The 24436-nt window shown below is 34.2% G+C and overlaps 2 protein-coding genes across 2 annotated transcripts; both read left to right on the top strand.

Annotated features, from left to right (window-relative positions):
* The first annotated feature begins 13089 nt into the window (after positions 1-13089).
* On the top strand, positions 13090-13617 carry LOC113305661. The gene has a single exon (XM_026554679.1). The coding sequence runs from the start codon at positions 13090-13092 to the stop codon at positions 13615-13617; it is 528 nt and encodes a 175-aa protein (XP_026410464.1).
* A 1499-nt stretch (positions 13618-15116) lies between these two features.
* LOC113305660 lies at positions 15117-17528 on the top strand. Its single transcript, XM_026554678.1, has 2 exons — positions 15117-15399; positions 15739-17528. Exons 1-2 carry the CDS (start codon positions 15117-15119, stop codon positions 17526-17528), a joined length of 2073 nt encoding a protein of 690 aa, XP_026410463.1.
* The last annotated feature ends 6908 nt before the right edge of the window (positions 17529-24436 follow it).

The raw sequence follows: 24436 nt of genomic DNA, 5'->3' as shown, positions 1-24436 counted from the left end.
TGAAGGACATGAAGATGGTCCCTTTATTCTGCAACATATAGACTGGAAGGTGGAAAAATTGATAGTGCATGGTGAATGGCACATTCCTGATGTTATATGCTTCAATACTTCAATCTTAATGAGTTACCAGCTTTAGGGATTGGAAAGGATAGAAAGGTGTAGGAAGCTAATTTGAATGGTGAATTTTCTGTGGCAATGCAATGCATATGATTAGAAGAAAATATCCTATGGTGGCTTGGGCAAAACAGGTATGGAACTCAACCATTCACCCCAAAATTTCATCAAATGTATGGAAAATTATGAGAGGTGATTGTGCCACTGAAGATGCAGTCAGAAAGAAAGGTTTCAGTACTGTATCCAAATGTTATTTGTGTGGAAATGGTAGTGACACTCTAGATCACATACTATGGCAATGCACTTTTAGTGTCAGATTATGGCAGTGGTTAGGTGGCATTTTTCAATTTCACACACCTGAAAAATTTGATGATGTGATACACTTTGTGAAAAACAAAAGTGCTGCAATCAAAGAATTATGGTTTATCAGTTCCTTCACCTTGTTAGTGGAGTTAACTTTCACCAAAAATAACGCTAATATGGAGAGGAAGTTCCAGGTTATTAGGCAATCAAACACAAAATCCTCCACTTTGCAAAAGAATGCAGTATTATAATGAAAGGGAAAATGTGGGGATGTATGTATGATTTCAACATAGTTAAGCACTTTGATTTGCGGGGAGTAAAAGTGGCCACAGTAGTAGTCAAGCAATGCTTCTTTAAACTACCTGTTTTGAACCAAACTCTGTTGTGTTGTGATGGTGCCTCTAGAGGGAACCCAGGGCAAGCTGGTTATGGTTTTATTACAAGAAATTCTGATGGAGGGTGTATTGGTGCTGCAGTTGGGGGATTAGGGATTGCCACAAACTACATTGCTGAGATCATGGGCCTTGTTTGTGCTGGTGAATGGGCAGTTCAAAAACAGAAATGAAATGTGTGTTTTAGTCTTGATTCACAGGCTGTTATGATAGCTTTCACAACTGGTAAAGTTCCTTGGATTGTGCAGAACAGATAGCAGAAAATCAAATAATCTTTGCATGTTATTTCCTTTCAACACAATTACAAGGAAGTGAATACATCTGCTGACACAATGGCAAAGAAGGGTGCTCATCTTGCAAGGGGGGAATGTATCTTTTATGACATGAAGCCATCCTTTTTGGTTTTTAGATCCATTTTTAGATTATGAGCTTGTGTATTAACTTTTGTTTACTAGGGCTTTTGTCTTAGTTTTTTTTTGTAATGACTTTGGTTATTTTTTTTGGTAATAAAATATGATATAGAAAAAAAAATCGTATAATCTGAATAATTTTATAAGTTTCTTTCTAAGTTTATCTATTAAGATAAAATCAAAATTCAATTTCCACTAAGTCTAAACAAATAGAAACGAAAAATAGGTTCTTGAGAAAATCTCACCTTTCTAGATCAAAAAGTTGTGAATAGATTGAAACCCGACGACCTGTGATAGCAAAATTTTCATAATATGGCTAATCACAAAATACAAGCACCCCTATATTCAAACCATGAGGTTATTGTAATCAATAAGGTTATCTTTGAAAATGTATACTTCAGCTAAATATACAAAAAATGATATTTAAGAAAATGATAGAAACCCCAAAAATATGAAAAAAATGTAAAAAATAAAGGATTTTCTCAAATGTTGTTAGCTCAGAGTAGTTTACCTGGTCACATATGTACGTTTTGGTGGACGAAGATTGAGAGAAAATTGAAAGAAGATTGAGCGGAACTATACTTTTGGAGTTGAGTTTTTTCTTCTTCGCAATTTATCTCCCTTCCCAACTTTATTTCTGATTTTCGTTTGCTCCAAAGTAAATAACTAGAGTTTTCAAACCCACTCATCCAACCGAATGTGAGCGAGAGAATCCATTATTATGTTTTATGGGAAGGTGGGTTTGTTATTTTCATTTGATCAAAGTTTTCCATTTTGATTTAGATTTTTGAGATGGGAATAAGAGAATATGTAATGAATTTTTCTCAATTAAAGAGTGTATTCATGGGATCGACCGAAATCGTGAATTTACCAATGGGGAGGTAAAATCAGGACTGGTCTTTATCTTTGCTAACTTAGCGAAGCTTCATTTTATAGTACGGTACAAAAACAATAGGCAAAAAATATATACATAGCTAGGGTACAACCCTTACATAACGACACATCTCGATAATAAGTAATTTTTGTGTATTAATTTTAACTTGCGCCCGTTTGTTTGTAGTAATTATATAACGTGAGATTTTGTGGTTTATTTTATTTTTTTGATCTTTCATGTATTTTAGCCGAGTTTGTGTTACTAATAAGACGATCAACCACAACTTTTAATTTATAATGTTACCCATTTCATAGCAACACAAAATTAACATAGCCTATTGATACTCACCAACCGTCTCCACCACTACAAAGCCATCTAATACCATTTATTTCTCCATTACAATCGCCGCCTACCTCCCGTTGGCCATCTGTCGTATTTCTAATTTTGAATCACAAACATCATGAGTAAAGTATTGGCTGAACAAATTTAGGCCGTTAATTAATTTATTCCATTATAATTTTTATTGTTATATATTCTGTTGTATTGCAATCAATTTTATTTTTAGAACCATGATTTATACAACTGGGTACTAAATGTAGCAGGGTACCGTTTAGGTGATCCGGTGGCTATGATCATTTTTTCAATCGTGATGACCAACTACATCTTTCATGATACAATGTCGCCTGTGTTGTAAATATATAAAACTAATAATGTCCACGACTATTCACCAACATCATCACCATAAAACCACCCACCGGCATTATTTTTTCCACCACCACTAATATTATCGCCTCTACCACCACCACTTCTACCAGCCACTACTTCTTCCACTAACCACTAATTTATGTTGATATAATTTTTATTAAAATTATTTATCAATGTAAAAATACATATTTATTAGATTAATTAAGGGGACATTTAATGTTGAAAATTTATTAAATTATTCATTATGAGAGATTAATGAGACACTAATTAATAAAACACTCATAATGATTATTTTAATTAGAGCAAACCATAACCATGGATTTAGTTTTCCTAAAATGCATCATGACCGCTCTTTATCTAGGCTAAGTTGTCCATTTTATGCTTTATATATATCTATAAAATAAAATAAATATAAAACAGAATGGGTTTTTGAGCCTTAGACGGTCGGATAACATTTTATGAGACAAACGTTGAATCCGACCATCCCAATCTCATCCCAGCCAAAGACATCTGATGGTTGTGGTTTTTGTAACCTATTTCATTATGAACTAAAATTTATTAACATTTAATTAGTGGATAACCTCTTAACTCAAGATATTCAAAGAAACATTAAATGAGGTCATAATACCACTGATGCATTGATTGTATTTGGTAGTGGCAATGTGAATCTGATGGGAAGTGAGACTTTTTTTCCTTTTTCTAAAGCATAAGTGAGATATATATATATATTTATAAATATACGTACATACAATTACTTAAATGACCAAGTAATTGTTTTTGGATGATTTATATGGCTAATTTTACAGTGTAGGTATGAACATTATTTTGGACTAAAAACCTAATTCAGCTTAATCTTGGGTTCAAAATAATGGTTCCCAGTAGCAGAGGGAAACAATTAATCCTATTCAAAGACATCCGACAGATGTAAGATCTGTAACTTTCTTCAATTATGGATATATACATTGATAACCCTCATAATTAGCTCCTAACCAATTAAAAGAAATAGTATGCCAACAAAAAATCCTTACCTTTAATTGATAAAAAAACTAAAATATAATTATCCTATAAAAAGCATACAAAAAATTTTCTAAAAAATAGCTTAACAGATTAACTATCTTTTATCAACCGGGAAATAAAAACATCATTAAAACTTTTGCCAACATAAAAGTTAAAATTATTTATTTATTTATTTCATATACAGTTAGATATTATATCTTTAAAAAGAATCCATGTAAAGCATTTCATACTCAATACTCAATGGAGTCGTACAAAAACTTTGGTTGGGAGCATAGTAACAAACTGAGCACCAACTCTCTTCTGAATAGCAACACGTAGTCTGTAAATATAGTTAAATATGATTTGAATAATAATATGCACGTATGTTGATTAAAATACAGTCAAATGCAAAAAATATACGAGTCAAAAAAAAAAGTTGAATTACAAAACAAAAAGGGTTTTTGAGGCTTTTACGGTTGGATAATATTTTGAGAAACAAACGTTTCATCCGACCATCCCAGCCAAAGAATCCGACAGATGTAAGATTCGTAGCCTCTTTCAATTATTGATATATGCATTGATAACCCTCATAATTAGTTCTTCACCAGTTAAATAAAATTGTATGCCAACAAAAAAAACTTTACCGTTTAAATGCTACAACCATATAAAACTCATATTTTCTATTTATTTATTTTTTAAAAAAATTGACTCATATATTTTTAAATAAAATTAGCCCACGTTCATCAACCTACAAAAAATAACATTAGAACATTTTCGGTTACAACATGTAAAACTCTATATCTGCCTTGAAATAAATTAACTGCCCTTCATCAACCTTCAAAGAACGAAGAACATTATGTTAAGAATACAAAAAAGTTTATTTTCAGTTGATTCATATTTCTTTTGTTGGAAATAATTGAAAAATAAAAATAAATACATACAATTGAGAACTATCCAAATAATGAATCGCCAAAACTTTTCACTTCAATCATAGGCCTAATTTAGTGAAAAAAGAAATACTATTTTCAAGCCATGAAGACTCGCAAGCTTGCATTCTTTGTAGCCTTGCAAATGAGACAACAATCTAGCTTGGAGTCGCATTCCTTTTCAAAAAAACACTTACACTGAACCTCAATCTTTTCATAAACTTTCCTGACTTTTTGGGTGGTTTCCTTTTTCCTCCATAACAACAAGATTGGGCGTTGTCATCTAAATCTCCAATTACTGACCCGTCACTATCACCAAATCTTTTTTTATTCTCATGATTCACCTCTAGCTTTTTAACTTCTGATTTGGTGTTATTGTTATGGAGAAGATTAAGAGATTCGGTAGACTTAATGCTACAAGAAATACCTTCATCATTCTCGGTATTATTGAACGAAACAAAACCCGATTCTCTGCATTTAACTGTTTTAATTTCTCTAAATCAGTCATTTGGTATCTCGGTCGCTTTTGCTTCTAGCCTTTTCAGAACTTACTCCACCAATAAACGTTACAAACAGGGGCATCAAAATTGAGGCTAAAATTTAGAACGTGCATTACATAATTAAGGTTCATATAACTCACTTTTTTCTTATTTTAAGTAGATCAGAGACAAATGTTTATGGACGAAATAAGGGCAGAGTAGACTTAAGGCTAAAACCAATGCCTTGAACACGATCTAACTCCTCTGATATTCCTCTCCACTACCGGTTTTCTTCACTTGATTATACTCTTCATACCCCTAATCATCCTCCCCACATACACATATTATCCACCTATAATCACTAATTTACCATCACAATTCATTTCACTAAAATACTTACAATTAAGAAAATGACGTACGTAGTATAAAGTCTGCATGCATAAGAAACGGCTGCTTTATGATTAACATATTATTAGAAAACCCAAAGGAGCGCAATGAAGGTTGAAACTCAGAAAAATCAAATGTTTTGGATGAGGGAAAGAAATCAGGATAGATCAAATAAGAAACTGCGGCTATAACAACTATACGGCCAAGACTTTGCAATGAACAATGAGGCATACAAACACTTGGAATCCGTGAACCAAGATGAGACGAAACGAACGGTTCCACTGCCAAAATTTAGATCAGGGCACCCTTTCAAGATGTCTAAATCTAAAACTGACAAAAAGATAACGAAACTTATCGAGACTGCTGAAAAAATATCATGAGGAATGGATACATTGATATCGGTGAGAGAATATCGATGTTCCTTTGAGGAGGAAAATGAAGGAAAACCATACTTCATGCATCCGTGAAGAGAATGAGAGATTGAATTTTTGGCTTCGTCGAAACCATACAATGGAGATGACCTGGGATAATACATGAACAGAATCACCAAAACATATGGATAACGAACACATGACGATAGTGCCAGCGATCGAGGAAGAATTTCTGAGAGGATGTAATAACATGTATTTCTCATCCGATACGGATTCAACATAAAGATCAAAATACAACACAAATCAGTATAAAAGACCGCCAATCTTTGGGATCGACTAAAAAATTATTATTTCAGGGAAACATAAAATAATTTACCTAGCATTTTTATCATAAATTATTATTTTAATCAATTACAAGTGTAACTGAATTTATAATTATTTGGATGACAAATATCTAAGATTTTCATAGCTACAAGTTATCATGGGTCAAAATAAATCTTATTACAGTTTGTAGTATCTATTTAAATCATTCTAACCAAAAATTATTTCGTCTCATGCCGTGCAGTTACGGCACGGGTTATTTCTAGTACTTGACATAATATTCCGTTAAACTTTTCCCATAATAGTCATCAAACCACTGATTCATGTGTTGGTTTCTGTTTACAAGTCTACAAACTTGTCATGTAATACATTTATGCAATCAAATTGCTTATTTCTTGCTACATAATCACGCCAAAATATTTTTTTCCACCTTATGAACTATATATATGCAAAATTTAGTCTCGTAGGGTCATTATATCCATCAATTTATATTATGTATGTAAGCCGAATTTTTGGTGCCAAACTCACATATCTAAAACAAATATGCACTTATGTTGCGGTTCCGAACTACTACCCGAACAACTGGATTTTTTGACCGAATCCAAACTATCTAAATCCGTATAATACCCGTATATTTATCGTCCCGAACTTCTCCCTATATCCCGAATTGCTAACTAGGAGGAGGATATGCAAAAGAAACTAATGATATTTTGAGAAGAGTAAACAATCGGTCACGATAACAACAACAAAACAAAACAAAAGCAAAGCGAAGGAAGGTACTTTGTATGGATGCTGGAAAACCACACGGTACGTTAGAAGATCTCACCGGCAAGCCCATAAATGATTTTGCTTCAAAAGGAAAAAATATCTCTCTGTTTAGCCCATGTGCGTGGCATGTGGGAGTTAAGGACAAAGGATTGTGCTTGCATGGTTATTCCTACCCCTGGCTGCATGTATGCATGCATTGGGAACAGCGATGGTACATGGTACGTACTACGTTACCATTTCCACGTAGTCGTGTAAAATTTCTTCACACGCTCGCATGTTATTTTCTTTGTAGGGGAATGAAATTAATTAAATAGCCCATAGGCTTAGCTACATTGGTAGGCACTCAAGATCGGAAGATTGTAGGGTCATGACTCGAGTATACACATAAGAATGGGTTAGCGCTAGTGCAAGAAGACATACTGAGGCTGTTCGAGAGGCAAAGGAGGGATAAAAGCTGAAAGATGCCAAAACAGTTTTTGATTTTTGTTTTATAAACGTCTCAAAATATTAGAACAGATTTTGTTTTCCTATTCTATTTCAATTTTTTTTGTTTTTTTATTTGCTTAAGAGAAAAGATTTTATAAATATTAGCCAGGATTGTGATCTTTTGACAGAACTCACAAAATCCTGGGTTAAAGTTTCCAACAGATGAGATTGGAATTGCTGACTGCCTGACATGTTTGGCTACAACAATTACAGGTAGGAGCATTTAATCACACACGCATTTGGGACAACTCTTGTCCACAATCGCTAAATGTAATTGTAATGAATGATGCTATGGAGGTACCCTACCCCAGAACAATTCCTTGTTAATTAAAAAAATAAGACCCGTTCTTTTAAATAATAAAAAGAATCTGCCACTTGATTATCGTTTCGGCTTACATGAATAAACTCACAAAATAAAAAACTAGAGATTAAATGTTTTATCTCCTTTATTACATTTTTATTCTCCCACTGAATGAGTAGGATGTTCCCATTAATGGTGTCAACTACTAGTTTAACATCAGCTTCAATCTGGATTCTTGAGAGCTTCATATCTTTGGCCCAAGAAAGTGCTTCCCTGACAGCTATGCATTCCACCTCTTCTGGATTCAGTGCTCCATCTCCGTTGCTCCCTTTGATTCCAAGGCGAGCACCTGTATGATTGCGTAGCACAATACCAGTTCCAAAAAGATTAGTATCCTCATTGTATGAACCATCAACATTAAATTTAACAACACCATTAATCGGGGGTTTCCAGTTAGAGATATTCATGCTGACAACATTTAGTGTAGATTGAGATGGGTTAATGCAGTGCATATGTGAGGCTATATGATAATGAATTTATGCACAGTGTTGTAAGGGTTTAGAGATACTCCCTGGAATACGACTTCACACCTATCTTTCCACATATCCACATTCCAACCATCAAAGTGATCAACCATCTTTGATCCTGATTTGAGTCTGTGGAAGTGAACCAGCTGAGAACCCAATCTGCAACTGAGTTGCAATTTTCTCTGACAACATCTATATTAACATTAATGCCCCTCCAGACTGCCCTAGCATGTTTACATGAAAAGATAATATGTTCCATATCCTCAAAACCATAACCACATATGTCACCGTGAGTTTTCACTTCTGAATTATATTGAGCTCTTCTAATTTTTTTGTAGCATTAATACCTCTGATGCACTTCCATATAAAGAGTTTGACACGATTTGTTGCTTGTGTTTTCCGCAGTGACTTCCAGTTTCTAGAGTTAATATTAACTCCATTACTTGAACTTTATGTGCACAATGAGTTAGCATTTTGTATGTACTCTTTACTGAGAATGATCCATCTTTTGAGGGCATCCATAACATCACATATTCCTTACTGCAATCTATGAATAAAGATTGAATTTTGAGAGACGTATTAGCATCAAATAATCTGTTGAGAAGATTGATACCCCACTGATTAGAATCAGGCAAGTATAACTCAGCAATATCTTCATGGAACCTGTAAAGATCATTAATGGGGGATGGTGGATGATTCATGCCTGGAATCCATTTGTCCTTCCATATTTTTGTTTTCTTCCCATTATTTATCTCCATGAAGTAATTTTTCTTCACCACTTCAATGCCTTTTGTAATGCCATCCCAAGTATATGAACATTTTTTGGTTGAAGTGTTTTGATGCAAGAGATCACCTTCTTTGAATTATTTACTCCTTAAAACTTGGGGCATAAGGCTGCTTGAATCACTGCAAATTCTCCAGGACAGCTTAGTGAGCAATGCTAAGTTTAGTTTCTCCAGATCTCTAAATGCTAAACCACCTTGATCTTTGGTCCTGCAAACAGCTGACCAAGCTATAGGATTTGAACCTTTGTTGTTGTTATAACCCCAGAAGAATTTTCTCTCAATTGCAGTGAGTTGTTGAAGAAGATTATTTGGAAGCTTGAATGTATCCATTTGATAGATAGGGACTGAATTAAGTACATGTTTAATCATGGTTCCTCTACCTGCTTGTGAAAGAGAAATACTAGACCAAGATGAGAATCTACTTTCAAAATTTTCCTTGATGGTTTTGAATGATTCATGTTTTGAGTGACCAAGAATTAGTGGAGAACCAAGATACTTTTCCTTTGAATTCATAACCTTAACACCCAGAATTTGAGTCAGTGTATTAGTAACTTCAGGTTTAGTCTTCTTACCGAAGTGAACTGCTGACTTTTCAAAATAACTTCACCTAATTGAGTACTGAAATGATGAAGAAATTCCAGTAAATTATTGACTGAAGTAACATCTGCTTGAGTAAAGATCAAGCAATCATCTGCAAAAAGCAAATGATTAATGGTTGGGGAAAGAGCAGCCACTTTAATACCTTTGATGGAATTATTCTGAAGAGCACTTGTGAGATGTCTTGAAAGATATTCCATAGATAAGATAAAAAAAGATAAGGTGAAAGAGGATCACCTTGTTTCCCAACTATAATTTTAGCATAACAACTTATTTAACCTAATCTGTCAGTTATAAGAATGGTAGAATTATTAATTTGAGCCACTTTGGGGAGACCCCTACCCTACGTTGATCGTCCGTTCCAGTTTTTCATTGATTCTCCGTAATTCGCAGTGCACACCAAGTTGTAAATCGACTGATAGAACCACGGAAAAAAAAAATCATGTGAAGAGAGTTATCGGGGCTAAAAGAGAAAAAAAAAAAGTTAGCATTTTGGTTAATAAGTTGTTGTCATTTCAAAAGTGAAGCACAAAGCCAACCAAGAAAGTAGAGAGCGAGAGCTAGCCAGGTCTATCATGCATGTCGTCTTCAAGTGCAAAGGTGGTTTAAGTTGCTTTTGAAAGCAATACTACTCATGGAAGATAGTTGGCTTTAAGATTCTGTGCGTGTATATATATATATAATCGGATATGTTAGCGAACTGTCTTTCTCATAATCTCATCTTTGCTTTTGCTTGTGTACCTTTTTAAACACTTTGTTGGCTTTTTGCAATTATCTAGTCTATTGTAGTGGTGTACAGACAGTAAGGCTAGGCTGTCCAATCCACTTATTTTGTCATCCGCGGAGGCAAGTGTAGGCCTGATTGTTCCATACATGTGCAAACTCGATAATCTTGGATAACTTAATGCTAGTTCCATGCATAAAGCATTTCCAAAATAACTTTATGCTCATTCGCTGCCTAAATATTTGTGTACATCTTTGCTGTGTATATATTTTAAGTCGACAGTTTGGAATAATAAGTATTGATCTTTTCAATCCTGTTGTTTTATGGCATCGGCGAGAATCGAAATAACTTAAGTAATTGAAAATAGAAGTTGATCAATTTTTTGTTTGCGCCAAAGCTTAGCATCGTGGCTAGGAAAGAATTGGTTTCTAATGTTAAACCTAAAATTGATTCAATTTCATCGTATTACTTGCATCTTTCAGATCATACAGGTACGATGATTTCTCCGGTGAAATTGAATAGCAATAATTACGAAGAGTAGTCTCGATTAATGCTCAATGCATTTCGAGCCAGGCAAAAACAATCCTATTTGGATGGAAAAATTACTCAGCCGAAAGAAGATGCTTCAAATATTGAAGATTGATGGAGCGTTAATTCAGCGCCTCTTAGATGAATTTTTACATCTATTGAGCCGAATCTGCGATCGATAGTAACCTATATGAGATTGTCAAGGAATTTTGGGATGACCTAACAAGATTGGAAACAAGATGGACAAATGCAAACAAGATGAACAAGTTGTTGTTAATACCGCACTTATGAATGTTGACACGAATTCAGATGGCAACTATCTTTCATCAAAAAATCGAATACCACTTGCTAATATTCTCAGTATACATAATGGGAAGCTATTGTGAATATTTTTAATTCTTCGAATAAAGAGGGTTCGAAGGAAAGCTTTCTAGTAAGTGGATATGATACACGGGCTTCAAGACATATCAAGAAGTAAACATTTTTTGCTTCAAACACATCAAATAGGATCATCTTCCCAAAAACTTCCGAATAGCACATACTCACTTGCTCAATACGAAGGGACCGTGGTTTTTGAGAATAATTTGAAATTGATCCATGTATTGTTTGTTCCTGATCTCAGATGAAATTTGAGATAGCCGCACTATGGACATCAATATCTGAAATCGAACAAATCACATGAAAATATTAAGAAGATGGATATAAAGATAGATGGTTTGCGATGTTGACTAAGGTGAACGGTATTTCCCATATCTGTCTGAAGGTAACTGCCAAGATGAACATATCCCAATGGACTGAGATACTGGTCTGAACTAATATCAACACAGCTGGCATATACAAGGGAACCAGTGGTCGATAATCCTAATTCTAGATCAACTCAGCTGGCATATACAAGGACCGGCGGTCGATTTTATTAATTGAACAATAATAATCATTTTTTTTCTTTTCTTTTTCATCATATATATATATATATATATTTATACTCTGATTGGTCCTATTTATATGGTCTTTTTTTTAAATAACTCAATCACTCTACTTCATCCCAGCGGTGATAACAATTTGATGTTGGTGCCCCACCAAATCACTTAGAGAAACAAGTATAAAAATGTAAAAATAAAAACAAAATGTGATAAGATGACTCTGAGACGGTGAAACTACCATGTTATTTCTAACACCTAAGCTCTCCGCTTTTATGAATAAACTTTATTTTTGGGTTCGTTAACTCCTACAACCAAGATGTTTCTATCCACTTAGGTTGGTTAGTGTTATCCTTAATTGGCACAAATTTCTAGGCTCTGGAGTTTCATAATTGCAACTAAAAAATTTCTCCTGTACCCGCAAACTTAAATCTAACATTGTCCTCAATGTTCTAAAGATAAAATTAATAACATGAACAAGGAGAAATTGTTACCACTTGAAGAAAAGGAAATAAGGAACGATATTACAGTGTCGCATGAACATGGATTACCTCCCAATAAGTACTAAGTTTAAAGTCTTCAGCCAGACTAAGAAAGGATTAGTCATCTTATAGAATCATAAAGTAATAGCCATAACATCCGTGGGTTATCAAAACCAAATAAAGCTACCACAAATAAAAGGAATCCGCAACATGCCAAGAAAATGAACAAATAAATCACATTCTTGTCTGGTTTCCTGTTTATGACAACTACATCTAGCTGTTGTTCAACTTCAGGCTCTATGAAAGGGTCTAGATAAAATATTTTCATGGGATGGAATTCCTCAAAAGCGAGATCCGAAGGTTTAGGTCGCAAAGTCTGGAAAAAATTCCTTCGATTGATTTACCTGATGATTTGTTTGAAAAAAGTTTGGATCCATGGAAGTTTTCTCTTATTGGAAGACTTGATTTACAGAAGATTAAGTTTGTTGATGTTGTTGTTATTCTAAGAAGTCAATAGAAGTTAATGGGATATTGTAGACTCATTCCTTTAGGCAGGGGGTTCTTCACTACTAAGCTTGATAATGAACAAGATAAACAGTTGATTAAATCACAGAGGTGGAGGTTTTGAATCAAATTTTACAAGTTAAAAATTGGGTTTACAATTTTCGTCCAGCAAGTCAAAGAACATCAAAAGCAATGGTGTGGGTTCGTTTTCCTGGTTTAGGTTTAGAATTCTGGAATGAAAAAATTCTATTTACAATCTGTAAAGAATTTGGTACTCCAATTAAGATTGATAATGCTACTGCAAAGTGTGAAGTGGGTTATTATGCAAATGTTTTGGTTGAAGTAGATTTTGCAAAGCACATACCTCATAAAGTATGGATTGGAACTAAATATGGAGGTTTTTTTCAAGATGTTCTGATTCCTAATTGTCATAAATTCTGTTCATCCTGTAAAATTGTTGGTCACTCAAATGCTGAATGTAGAGTGGAGAAGTATAAAGGGGTAAATGAGCAGCAAGAAACATCTAGGACTCAAACAAAAACAATGGAAGATAAGAGTAATACAAAAGAGAAGTTTAACCCAGTACCTTTTTATATATGTGACTTTACACCTAAAGGGGATTCAGTTGTAGATTCTACTCAACATAATGTTTCATCAAGCATCTCAAGTGGTGAAGTTTTGTTACAGCAAAGCAAATTTAGTCCTCTAGACATCGAATAAAGTGTAGAAGTTCCTGAATCAATAATAAAAGAAGTTTCATCATCCAATGTGGAATTAACACCAATTGTGGTATCAACACCAAATGTGGTATCAACACCAAATGTGGTATCAACACCAAGAGTATCAACACTAAATATGGTATCAGAACCAAAAGTAGTTGCAGAAGTGGAAGTGAATAGTAATATGGTTCCATTTGTTGATGGAATAAATGGTACAGTAGTAACTACACTAGTGCAAGTAACTTCTTGGGCCAAAGTGGTGGAGAAGGAAATGGTTACTTCAACAGCTAGTACTTCTAATGCTAAAAGTCCTCTTGATCAAATAAAAGTATCTAACAAGCTCTATTGAATAATAAATATAATTTCAGAAAGAATCAAGGTAAAGGGGGTACCAGAAACCCTCCAACAAAACAATGAAGATAATTTTTTGGAATGTCAGGGGCCTGAGAAGATTAAGGGCTCAAGACAAACTTTGGTCTTTAGTAAATCAATTTAGTCTTTATTTAGTTTGGGTAGCTGAACCAAAAGTAGTTTGTAGTGCTTCTTTATGTCAAAAATTAAATCTTCCTGGAATGGAAAAAATGGTAATTCATAATTCACGTCAAGGTAGAAAAGGAAATATTTGGTTGTTCTGGAACAAATGTATTGCTCATCCACAAGTTATATCAGTCTCTAGTAAAATGATAACAGTTAGTGTTGGTCATATTTTAGTGTTAAGAGTTCAAGCACTTGTTAAGGTTGTTCAAAGGAGGTTTTTGTGGTCTAAAATTCAGTTAGTAAGTGATCTTAACAAGCCATGGATAATTCTTGGTGACTTTAATGCAGTTATTTCTCATGAAGAAAAAGTTGGTAGTACCCTAATAGAAATGCAATGTTAGAATTCAATGATTGTATCAATCAATGTGAACTTCTTCATGCTCCAAAAAATGGTCTACAATACTCTTGGTCCAATTTTCAACAAGGCAATAAGAGGATTCTGTGTAATTTAGATAGAGTTCTATTTAATCAGAAATGGTTACAATTGTATGGAGATTGGGGATACAAGGTTGGAATGAGGATTGTTTCAGATCATGCTCCTCTGTTAGGTGGATGTGCAAGCATTCCTAAGCCAAAGAATACACCTAGGAAATTTCGAAAAATGTGGATTAGTCATCCTAATTTTAAGCAAGTAGTATCTGATTGTTGGGAAAAAGTAATTGTTGGTGATCCTTCTTTTCAGTTTTTACAAAAGTTAAAGGAACTCAAAAAGGTGTTAATGAATGGAATTGGAAGGTATTTGGAAATGTTCAAGTTAAAATAAAAGAAGTTGAAGAAAGAGTTAAGGTTGCAACAGAAGTTTCTGATAACAATCCATTTGATGAAGAAGCTCTTAATAATTTAGTTCAAGCTCAAAATGAACATGCTAGTAGGGAGGTTCAAGCAAACACTTTATTGAAGCAAAAATCCAAAGTTAAGTGGGTTAAATAAGGGGCAGCTAACACAAGTTTTTTTCATACAAATATGAAGATCAGAAATGCAAGGAACATGATTAATGAAATAGAAGATAATGAGGGTAATGTACTTGCAAATCAGGATCAAATTGCTCAACATTTGGCTAACCATTTTCAAAAGAAATTTGAGTCTGCTCCTGTGGAAATAGCTGCTGAATTATTGGAAGTGATTCCTAAAGTTATTAATGAAGAGGATCATAGAATGCTTGATTTCATACCTGAGGAAGAAGAGATTAAAGCAACAATTTTTGACATGGATCCAGAAAGTGCTCCTGGTCCAGATGGATTTTCAGGTATTTTTTTTATAAAAGTTGTTGGGAGATAATTAAGCAGGATTTGGTTGTTGCTATTCAATTCTGCTGGAGAAGTAAATTCATACCCAAAGGAATGAATTCTAGCTTCTTATTCTTGTTACCTAAGACTCAAGCTGTAAAAACTGTTAATCATTTCAGACCAATAGGACTGAGTAATGTGATCTTTAAAATATTCACAAAATTAATCATAAGAAGAATGAGTGGATTAATGAAGAAGTAGATTTCTCCTCAACAAGTTGCCTATGTACAAGGAAGAAGTATTCATGAACAAATCCTTCTAGCATCTGAACTTGTGAATGAAATGAAATTTAAAAGAAGGGGTAAATGTAAGTATCAAACTTGACATATCTCAGGCTTATGACACAGTTAGTTGGGATTTATTAATCAAAGTCTTAAAGCAATATGGTTTTCCCAATGATTGGTATGAGTGGTTAGTTACATCGTTTAAATCAGCAAGAGTTTCAGTTTTGGTGAATGGAGGTCCTTGTGGTTTTTTCAAAGTTGAGAGAGGACTGAGACGGGGGGATCCCTTATCTCCAATTCTTTTTGTGATTATGGAGGATGTGCTTAGCAGAAAAATTTCAGCTTTGGTGGAAAAAGGAAAATTGCAGCCAATGGTTACAAAAAAAGGTATTCATCCTACACACCTTTTCTTTACAGATGATGTGTTCATTTTTAGTAATGGAGGTAGAAAAAGTATTTTGAATTTTCTTCAGCTTCTAGATACTTATCAAGCATGCTCTGGTCAAGTTATAAACAAAGTTAAAAGTAAACTTTGTGTGGATGGAACTACACAACATAGGAGAAAAATGATTAGTGAGCTTGTAAATATGGAACTTTCTAAATTTCCAGATAAGTATTTGGGAGTGTATTTGGCTCCTGGTAAAATTACTTCTCCAATGGTATGGACTATTGTTGAATTGATTCAGAAAAAATTAGCAGCATGGAAGGGGAGATTGCTTTCATTTCAAGATAGATTGATTTTAATAAAATCTGTACTTTGTAGTATACCTATTTACAATATTTCAGTCTACAAATGGCCTTTGTCTGTGATTAAGGTGTGTGAGAAGTTAATTAGAATTTTTTTGTGGACTGGAGATGGTGATGTAAGGAAATATGAGACAATATCTTGGAGAAGAGTTTGCGCACCATATGAGGAAGGTGGTCATGGCATCAAAAGATTGGAGGTAGTCAAAAAATCCTTATTAATGAAAATGATATGGAAAATAATAAATTCGGATGAAGAATGGGAATTATTTTTCTCTGCAAAATTTAAAGACAGAAATGGGCAATGGACTTGCAATTGGAAGCAATCTTCAGTTTGGAAAGGCTTAAAATGGGCCTGGAATACTTTAAAGAAGATATTTGATGGAAAGTGGGAGATTGCTCAGGTATTTCTGTTTGGGTTGACACTTGGTTTGGTAGTAATACCATATTTGAAGAAATTGGTTTCACAGAATATGTCAAAAGAACACACAAGAATGAAAGTACAAGAGTTAATTCATGATGGAAGTTGGTGCATTCCAACTGAATTACAACAAATAATTCCTAAGGTAAATTTGCCAATAATAAGTGGTGGGATTGATGAGAGAGTGTGGATAGTTGGTAAAGATGAAAAATTCTCCATATATATTGCAATTGAGAAAATAAGGCATAGAGAAGCTGTTCTTACATGGCCAAAGTATATTTGGAAGTATTTCCTTCATCCCAGCATAACTAGTAACATCTGGAAACTGCAACAAGCAGTATATGTAGATGATGAAGTAATGAGAAGCAGAGGATTTGAAATGGTTTATGTGTGTTGTATATGTTTTGCAGAACAAGACAATATGAAACACACACTGTGGGAATGTGATTTCAGCGTTGCAGTTTGGGATTGGCTGAATAGAGTTTTTTGTTTTACAAAACCAAATTCACTTGAAGATGTCTGTAAAGCATCCAAGAACAAGAGTCCATTAATCAGGCAGATTTGGATGACAACAGCTTGTGCAACCTTGAGAGAATTATGGTTCCAAAAGAATGCAAAGCTGTTTGAAGAGAAGAAACCTAATCTGAATAGTTATAAGAGCAGAATTATGCAGCTGGTTCATGAAGGGGGTGTAGAATGAATGGAATTAGCTGGAAGCAAACCTATGATTCTCAGATGATGAATTCTTTCAATCTATGTTGAATCAGTAGCTGTTCTTTTGTTTTCTCACTGTTAAAAAGAATGACTCGTATTAATTTCTGGGCTTAGTTGTTTTCTTTGGGCCTGCTATTTTATCTCCTTATTTGGGTTTGTTTCTTTTCTACCTTTTTGGGTTTGTAATTCAACTCCATGTGGGTCAGTCCTGTAAGTTGTTCTTTTAGTTTTTCAATCAATAAAAAATGTGATTCAGCAAAAAAAAAAAGAAAAAAAAAACAAAGTCTGGAAAAACTCAAGTAAGAACTTAGAAGCACATAACAATAACTTGAATAATTACGGATCCTTAAAGTCAATTAGATTGACTCACACAGTTGACCACAATGAAAGTGGTGGTCATTCTTAAGCAAATGTGTCAATTCTAATATCCTAAAGTACTTAGGCTTAGTCTTAAAACTTGATAGATGGAACATTTCAAACTCATACGTTCCTACATTTGGAAGAAAAATATTTGATGGGAAAACAAAGTCAATTTTGGTATCATAGCCTAGGTAAACCACATCAACCAGAGGATGGGTTACTAACAACTGAAGTTTTTCCTGGATATCATTAGGTTCGGGAGAACGTATATGAAGATGATCTTGTAAAATGGTAAATGAACATATGTCAAGTCCCAAGTGAGGAATCTCTATAAGAGTCAAACGTAAGGCACGGGGAGAATGATAATCACCCCTAAACTTAGAGTTTTGGGTGTCTCTAGATAGACTAGGTACAATTTCCCTAATTTCTAGATCATCAGAATCCTGAAAATGATCAATTGCTTCTTGTAGGTTGTACTCAGGTAATGCATCCTCACTCATATTTAAAAGCTCTACGAGTTCATCTTCTTCGTCTAAGACTATTGTTTATATATTGTACGACTCTAAAATAGTATTCTCAGGATAAACCCGTTCCTCTAAACCATCATCGGCTTCGTAAAAAGGAAATATTACATCGTCTAAAACGGGGGTATCTCTAGTCAAATCCTCGTCCTTTTGAATAGGTGAATAATTATTAATATTATTTGGATATAAACCATAAATAACATTATTTTCATAAAGCTCAATTGGAGTAAAAAATTCCTGATCACTTTGCCTGCATATTTCAGATTCTTCATCAACATTATCCTCATCATAATCATCATTATAATAACATGAAAATGGCTGAACCTCATCTAAACTAGTGTTACCAATTCTAACCTCATCATGCAAATAACTATGTTCATTTTAAAGGGTACTATTGGAAAAATTGTATTGGAAATTAAGATTATTTTGAGCAATTGTCTCCTTCGTCCATAACTCAAACCTACATCTCGATTCAGTCAACCACTTAAGGGACTCTTATAAAGAAAGTTTTGGTTCATCCTAGTTAACTGCTGAAGGGTATCTTCTACAGAAGGTTTCCTCATTGATGCAGTTCTTTCATTTGTTTCTAACACAAACTTATTTGTCATCTCAGTCAACTGCTTGAGAGACTCTTCTAGAGAAATGAAAGGATCATAAGAAGTACTAGGTTGCAACGTTTTAATTGGATCCTCCAAAGATGAGGTATTAGTACTATAATATTGCTCGTGTGACCTGTGCGTGTGAGGATAGTAATTGGGATCCCCATGGTATGAGCTATAACCTTCAAAAGGTTGATGTTCCCAACCACTATTCACACTATGGTCAAAGTAGTAATGTCCATTTTGAAACTCAGTCGTATATTTATTGTATTGGCCATTGTAATACCAGTTCGACAGTCTTTTGCGCACGTTCAAATGCAGGGTTGACTAAAATGGGTAGCTCTGGTTACTTTTAGCAAAATATACCTACATTAAAAGACTGGTCAATGGTACAAGAGTAAGGCTTGTGGTGTTTCGGATGATAACGCCCAGAGGGTTCACCGTACTAAACCACAAGTTTTCCTAAAAATAGGTATCTGACAATGAAATTGGTGTGTTCACGTGTGTTTTTAGAGACCCAACAGAAAAGAAAACCCACTGACAGGGGGATTCATGGGTGGATAGAGTCATACCTCTTGTACCATACAGGCGACGAATTGGTAGTAGTCAACTCAGGCCACCGACTCTTATGTCAGTGTACAAACCCGAGGGGCCGAGACAGTTCATAATTGTCGTCCTTCCCTGCAGCAGTTTTATTTAAATTAACCATTCTTTAGGGTTTAAAAATAATAAAGTCCAAAAGTCCCAAAAATAAAGTCCAAAAAGTGTCCAAAAATAAACAAACACAACAAACCCTAATATAATTCTAAAAATAAAAATCTAATAGTAAATAAAAATCTAAAAAATAATAAATAACAAAATCTTCTGCACTCCTTTGGACTCCTCTTTTCTTTATTTCTTTGAATTTGCTTTCCTGCTATAGCACTTTTCCTTTCCTTTTAACTTCACTCCAAATCTGGAAAAAATCGAAAAGATACCAAAGGCGTAAAAAAGAACAAAAAAAAGTAATAAAAACACAAATAAACCCTAAACTATACAAAAAAAGAAAAACTAAACCTGAAAACAAATCTAAAAACAAGTCTATGTCGGCTGCGCCAAAAATTGATGTAGTTTTGAAAGAGAAAAGAAAAGGTTCATTAAAGACTTGTGAAGATTTGGTTTCAAAATTTAATTTCTAACACTAAAATAACAAATAAACGGTTAAAACAAGATTAAGAGATTACCGAGACTCGGGATTCCACCAAAATTCATGTTCATGTAGTTTGAATATCAATTCTTAGGCAATTATAGCTCCAAAAATAACAATTAATGAATTTGAATCTTTGCCAAGGTAGATTTTGTAAAACATTAATTGTAGATGGTAAGCATGGACTATCAAAACATCTAAGATAAGCATAACCGATCAAACTAAATCACAACTAATTAATAAAAATCATTATTCAAATTAAATTAGTGCAAAATGTCATAAAAATAATTAATAGGCTAAAAATAGCTTTCTCAGTTATCCCACTGTTAGGGTTTAGCTCCACATGGTGAAAACACAATAACTCATGGCCCAAAAGGTGTTTTTGTTGAAGAAATATTATAACACAGGAATATGCAACGCTTAATACGCGTCACAAAGTTCACTGTTATAATAGCCGTGGCTAACTGAAGATATACGTTGTAAATAGACTGTTCCATGATTTTGACGCTGTGAAATACGACCGTCCTGCACAAAATTTAAGTTTTTCAGCTTTGTCTTCTTCCTTCTGCTGCTGCAAATCCTCTTATAGCTTTATTTTTAGCTCTGTAGCGTACCCCAAGTGATGATAATCCTTCTTGAGACTCCCCCAAGCTCTTATATACACCATATGACCCTAAAATACTCTTCTCTTCTTTTCTTCGCTGCCAGTTGCGTATAATCCTCTCCAAGTTTTCTTTTCGCATATCTGGGTTAATAAAACTTCCAACAAATCCTTTGTATTTGATAGGGTCGAATCTCAGGGGAGATATTCTCTCCCATTTGTATGATAACTTCTCTTTTTTAGAATCCAGCAAAACTCCGTGAATATACTTCTCTCTTTTGAGATAACTACCAATTATGAGGATATACGATCCTTGTCTTTGTTCTCCAAACACGTTACTTCTCTGGTTTATAAGGTAATAGAGTTATTCTCGTGTTTAAATCTCTTAAATCTCTTCCAAAACTACCTGAAAATATATCCCGTGAATGGTTCTCTTTCCCTGTTTCACTGAGGAAAATATAAAAACACATACCAACTCTGGTTCATCCAAACAAGCCCAAACCATCCATAATCCGTGAAAAATCCCGAGTAAATCCCACACAAAACCGATCCGTGGAATTACACAGTTAAACATCCAACTTTCTCATCGTTTTCTGCTTTTGAAATGAAGAAAGAGATGGGCGTCCCCATCTAGAGTTTTGGTGCCAATAGCAGTTGCCCTGAGGGTGTCCTTAACCAAAATTCGTGTGCCTTTAGTAATTTTCTGGGGGGGTGGGGGGTGCAAATATCACTTTATTAGGGTGTCTCCAACATATTTCCAAAGTTCCTTTGACGCATCTTCTGGATACATTTAATACTTTCCCCCAGGGGTGCAAACACCACTTTCGAGCCAATTTTTCCACACATGTTTATTTTCCCAAAAATACCTACAAAGACATAAAATACCAAAATAAGTACAAAAATGGATACTAATAATATAAAAAATTGAGATCAAAATCGGGAGTTAAGGGGTCGAACAAAGGGTTTAGGTCAAGCTCTGGTCGAAGGAAAAATCTGCAATGAAGAACAGAGCATCTGCAGCAGGAAGAAGAAGAAGCACAGTCGACGCAGCAGAACAGTCTCAGAGGACTGTCGTTTATCAACAACATAAGATATTTTCGTTCTTTGACAGTGCTCGCAAAAGATCTTTAGAAACTGTTATAACGACTAAAACTTACCTTTCTGCAACTGTTTTATTCTTTTTGAATCTTTTCACCTTTGTAAACACTTTTTGATCAATGGAAAAATCTTTTGAGCGTGTTTTCGACATGAGGAGCTAAACCCCATCACTGGGACGACGGAGGAAGCCATGTTTCACAATTGCTTGGTAATTATAATTGATTCTTTATGATTTTTGCATTGATTAAATTGATTATTTGTGATTTTGTTTGATAGTGTATGCTTAGTCTAAGTACTTTTGATGCACTATGCTTATGATTTACATCTAATGCTTTATAAAATCTACTTTGGGCAAAGAAATAGAGTCTGCAAAAAAGCTAAAATTGTTATGAATCATTAATTGAACCAATTGATTTTGGTTAATGGTGGAATCCCAAGTCTCAGTAATCTCTTAATCTTGTTACAACCTTTTATTTGTTATTTTATTATTAGAAATTAAATTCTGAAACCAAATCTTCACAAGTCTTTAATGAACCTTTCTTATCATTATAAAAACTACATCAATTTTTGGGTACCCATTACTCTCAGAAAGACCTAAAATTATTTCCTGAATTTCTGGGTCGGTAGAGTCTGCAAAATACTCGAGAGATTCTTATAGAGTTCGATCACACATCTGATCTAAGAGAATGCTATCATCAATCTAAGGAATCATCATAGAAACTGTCGTGCCAATAATAACGACTAAAACTTACCTTTCTGCAACTGTTTTATTCTTTTTGAATCTTTTCACCTTTGTAAACACTTTTTGATCAATGGAAAAATCTTTTTAGCATGTTTTCGACATGAGGAGCTAAAACCCATCACTGGGGTGATGGAGGAACCCATGTTTCACAATTGCTTGGTAATTATAATTGATTCTTTATGATTTTTGCATTGATTAAATTGATTATTTGTGATTTTGTTTGATAGTGTATGCTTATTCTAAGTACTTTTGATGCACTATGCTTATGATTTACATCTAATGTTTTATAAAATCTACTTTGGGCAAAGAAATAGAGTCTGTAAAAAAGCTAAAATTGTTATGAATTATTAATTGAACCAATTGATTTTGATTAATGTTGGAATCCCAAGTCTTAGTAATCTCTTAATCTTGTTACAACCTTTTATTTGCTATTTAGTATTAGAAATTAAATTCTGAAACCAAATCTTCACAAGTCTTTAATGAACCTTTCTTATCATTGTAAAAACTACATCAATTTTTGGGTACCCTTTACTCTCAGAAAGACCTAAAATTATTGCCTGAAAGAGTCTGCAAAATACTCGAGAGATTCTTATAGAGTTCGATCACACATCTGATCTAAGAGAATGCTATCATCAATCTAAGGAATCACCATAGAAATTGTCGTGCCAATGATCCTGAACTAAAGCGTTAATCATATTCACTTCTTTTAAATCATCGTCTCAGAAGGTTTTCTAGCAACATTAAAGACATTTAGTTCAGTAGTCATGTTACCAAAAGATATGTTCATAAGTGCGGTTCTACAGTTGATGACAGCATTAGATGTGGCTAAAAAACGACGACCTAGAATCGCAGCTATTGAGCATTGGGTCCTGAACATGATGGATATCTTGAACAACAAAATCCACTAGATAAATGAACCTATCAACCTCGATATGAACATCCTCTATGATACCACGAGGGAATTTGACGGACCTATCGGATAAATACAATGTCATTTTGGTCGGTTTTAACTTACCAAGACCTAGATGGGTGTACACATGATACGGGAGTAAGTTAACACTAGCTCCTAAGTCAATCAATGCCTTATCAACCACGTGATTACCAATTACACAAGATATAGTGGGGTATCCAGAGTCTTTATACTTAGTGGGTGTTTGGTACAGAAAGATTGAACTTACTTGGCCAGATAAAAAGACTTTCTTATGTACATTAGATTACGCGCTATCGTGTATAAAGATCTTTAAGGAACTTGTCACAAGCAGGCATTTTCCTAATTGCTTATAATAAAGGAATGTTGATTCTCACCTTCTTAAATGTTTACATCATCTCGTTGAAAATCGTTTCCTTCTTTGTTATAGCAACAATTTTGGATATAAGGCTCTAGGGACAAAGGAAGTCATATCAGGAACTGCTTGGGAGTCCTTAGAGATTGTACCAGTCTCTTAAGCTATGGGCTCCTCTTGGGAAGTAGAAGGTGGAACTACAGTATGTCCACCATCAGGCATGGTTACCTTATTGTCTATTGTTTTACCGCTCCCAAGGGTTTTTATCGAATTTACATGCTTTGGTGATTTCTCACCAGCTAAAGATATTTGATGAATTCCTTTAGGATTGGGTTGTGTCTAACTAGGAAACTTACCTTTTTCTCTGAAAGTCTCATTTATCTGACTAACATGGTTTTTCAGCTCGGAAATAGCTTGAGAGTTAGCTTGAACCATCTTTTTATTTTTTTCTAGACCTTGTGCAACTGATTGCTGAAACTGTACACTGTTCCGAGTCAACAA

Source organism: Papaver somniferum, chromosome 8 (assembly GCF_003573695.1).
Source record: "Papaver somniferum cultivar HN1 chromosome 8, ASM357369v1, whole genome shotgun sequence".
Lineage (NCBI taxonomy): Eukaryota > Viridiplantae > Streptophyta > Magnoliopsida > Ranunculales > Papaveraceae > Papaver > Papaver somniferum.
The sequence above is the reverse complement of the archived record's forward strand: the minus strand, read 5'-3'. Positions and strand labels throughout refer to the sequence as shown.

Coding starts and splice junctions, on each gene's coding strand:
- LOC113305661 (XM_026554679.1), top strand. CDS start 13,090: ATGGTGTGGGTTCGTTTTCCTGGTTTAGGTTTAGAATTCTGGAATGAA.
- LOC113305660 (XM_026554678.1), top strand. CDS start 15,117: ATGAAGATCAGAAATGCAAGGAACATGATTAATGAAATAGAAGATAAT. Junction 15,400..15,738: donor TGGTCCAGATGGATTTTCAG/GTATTTTTTTTA, acceptor ATTTAAAAGAAG/GGGTAAATGTAAGTATCAAA.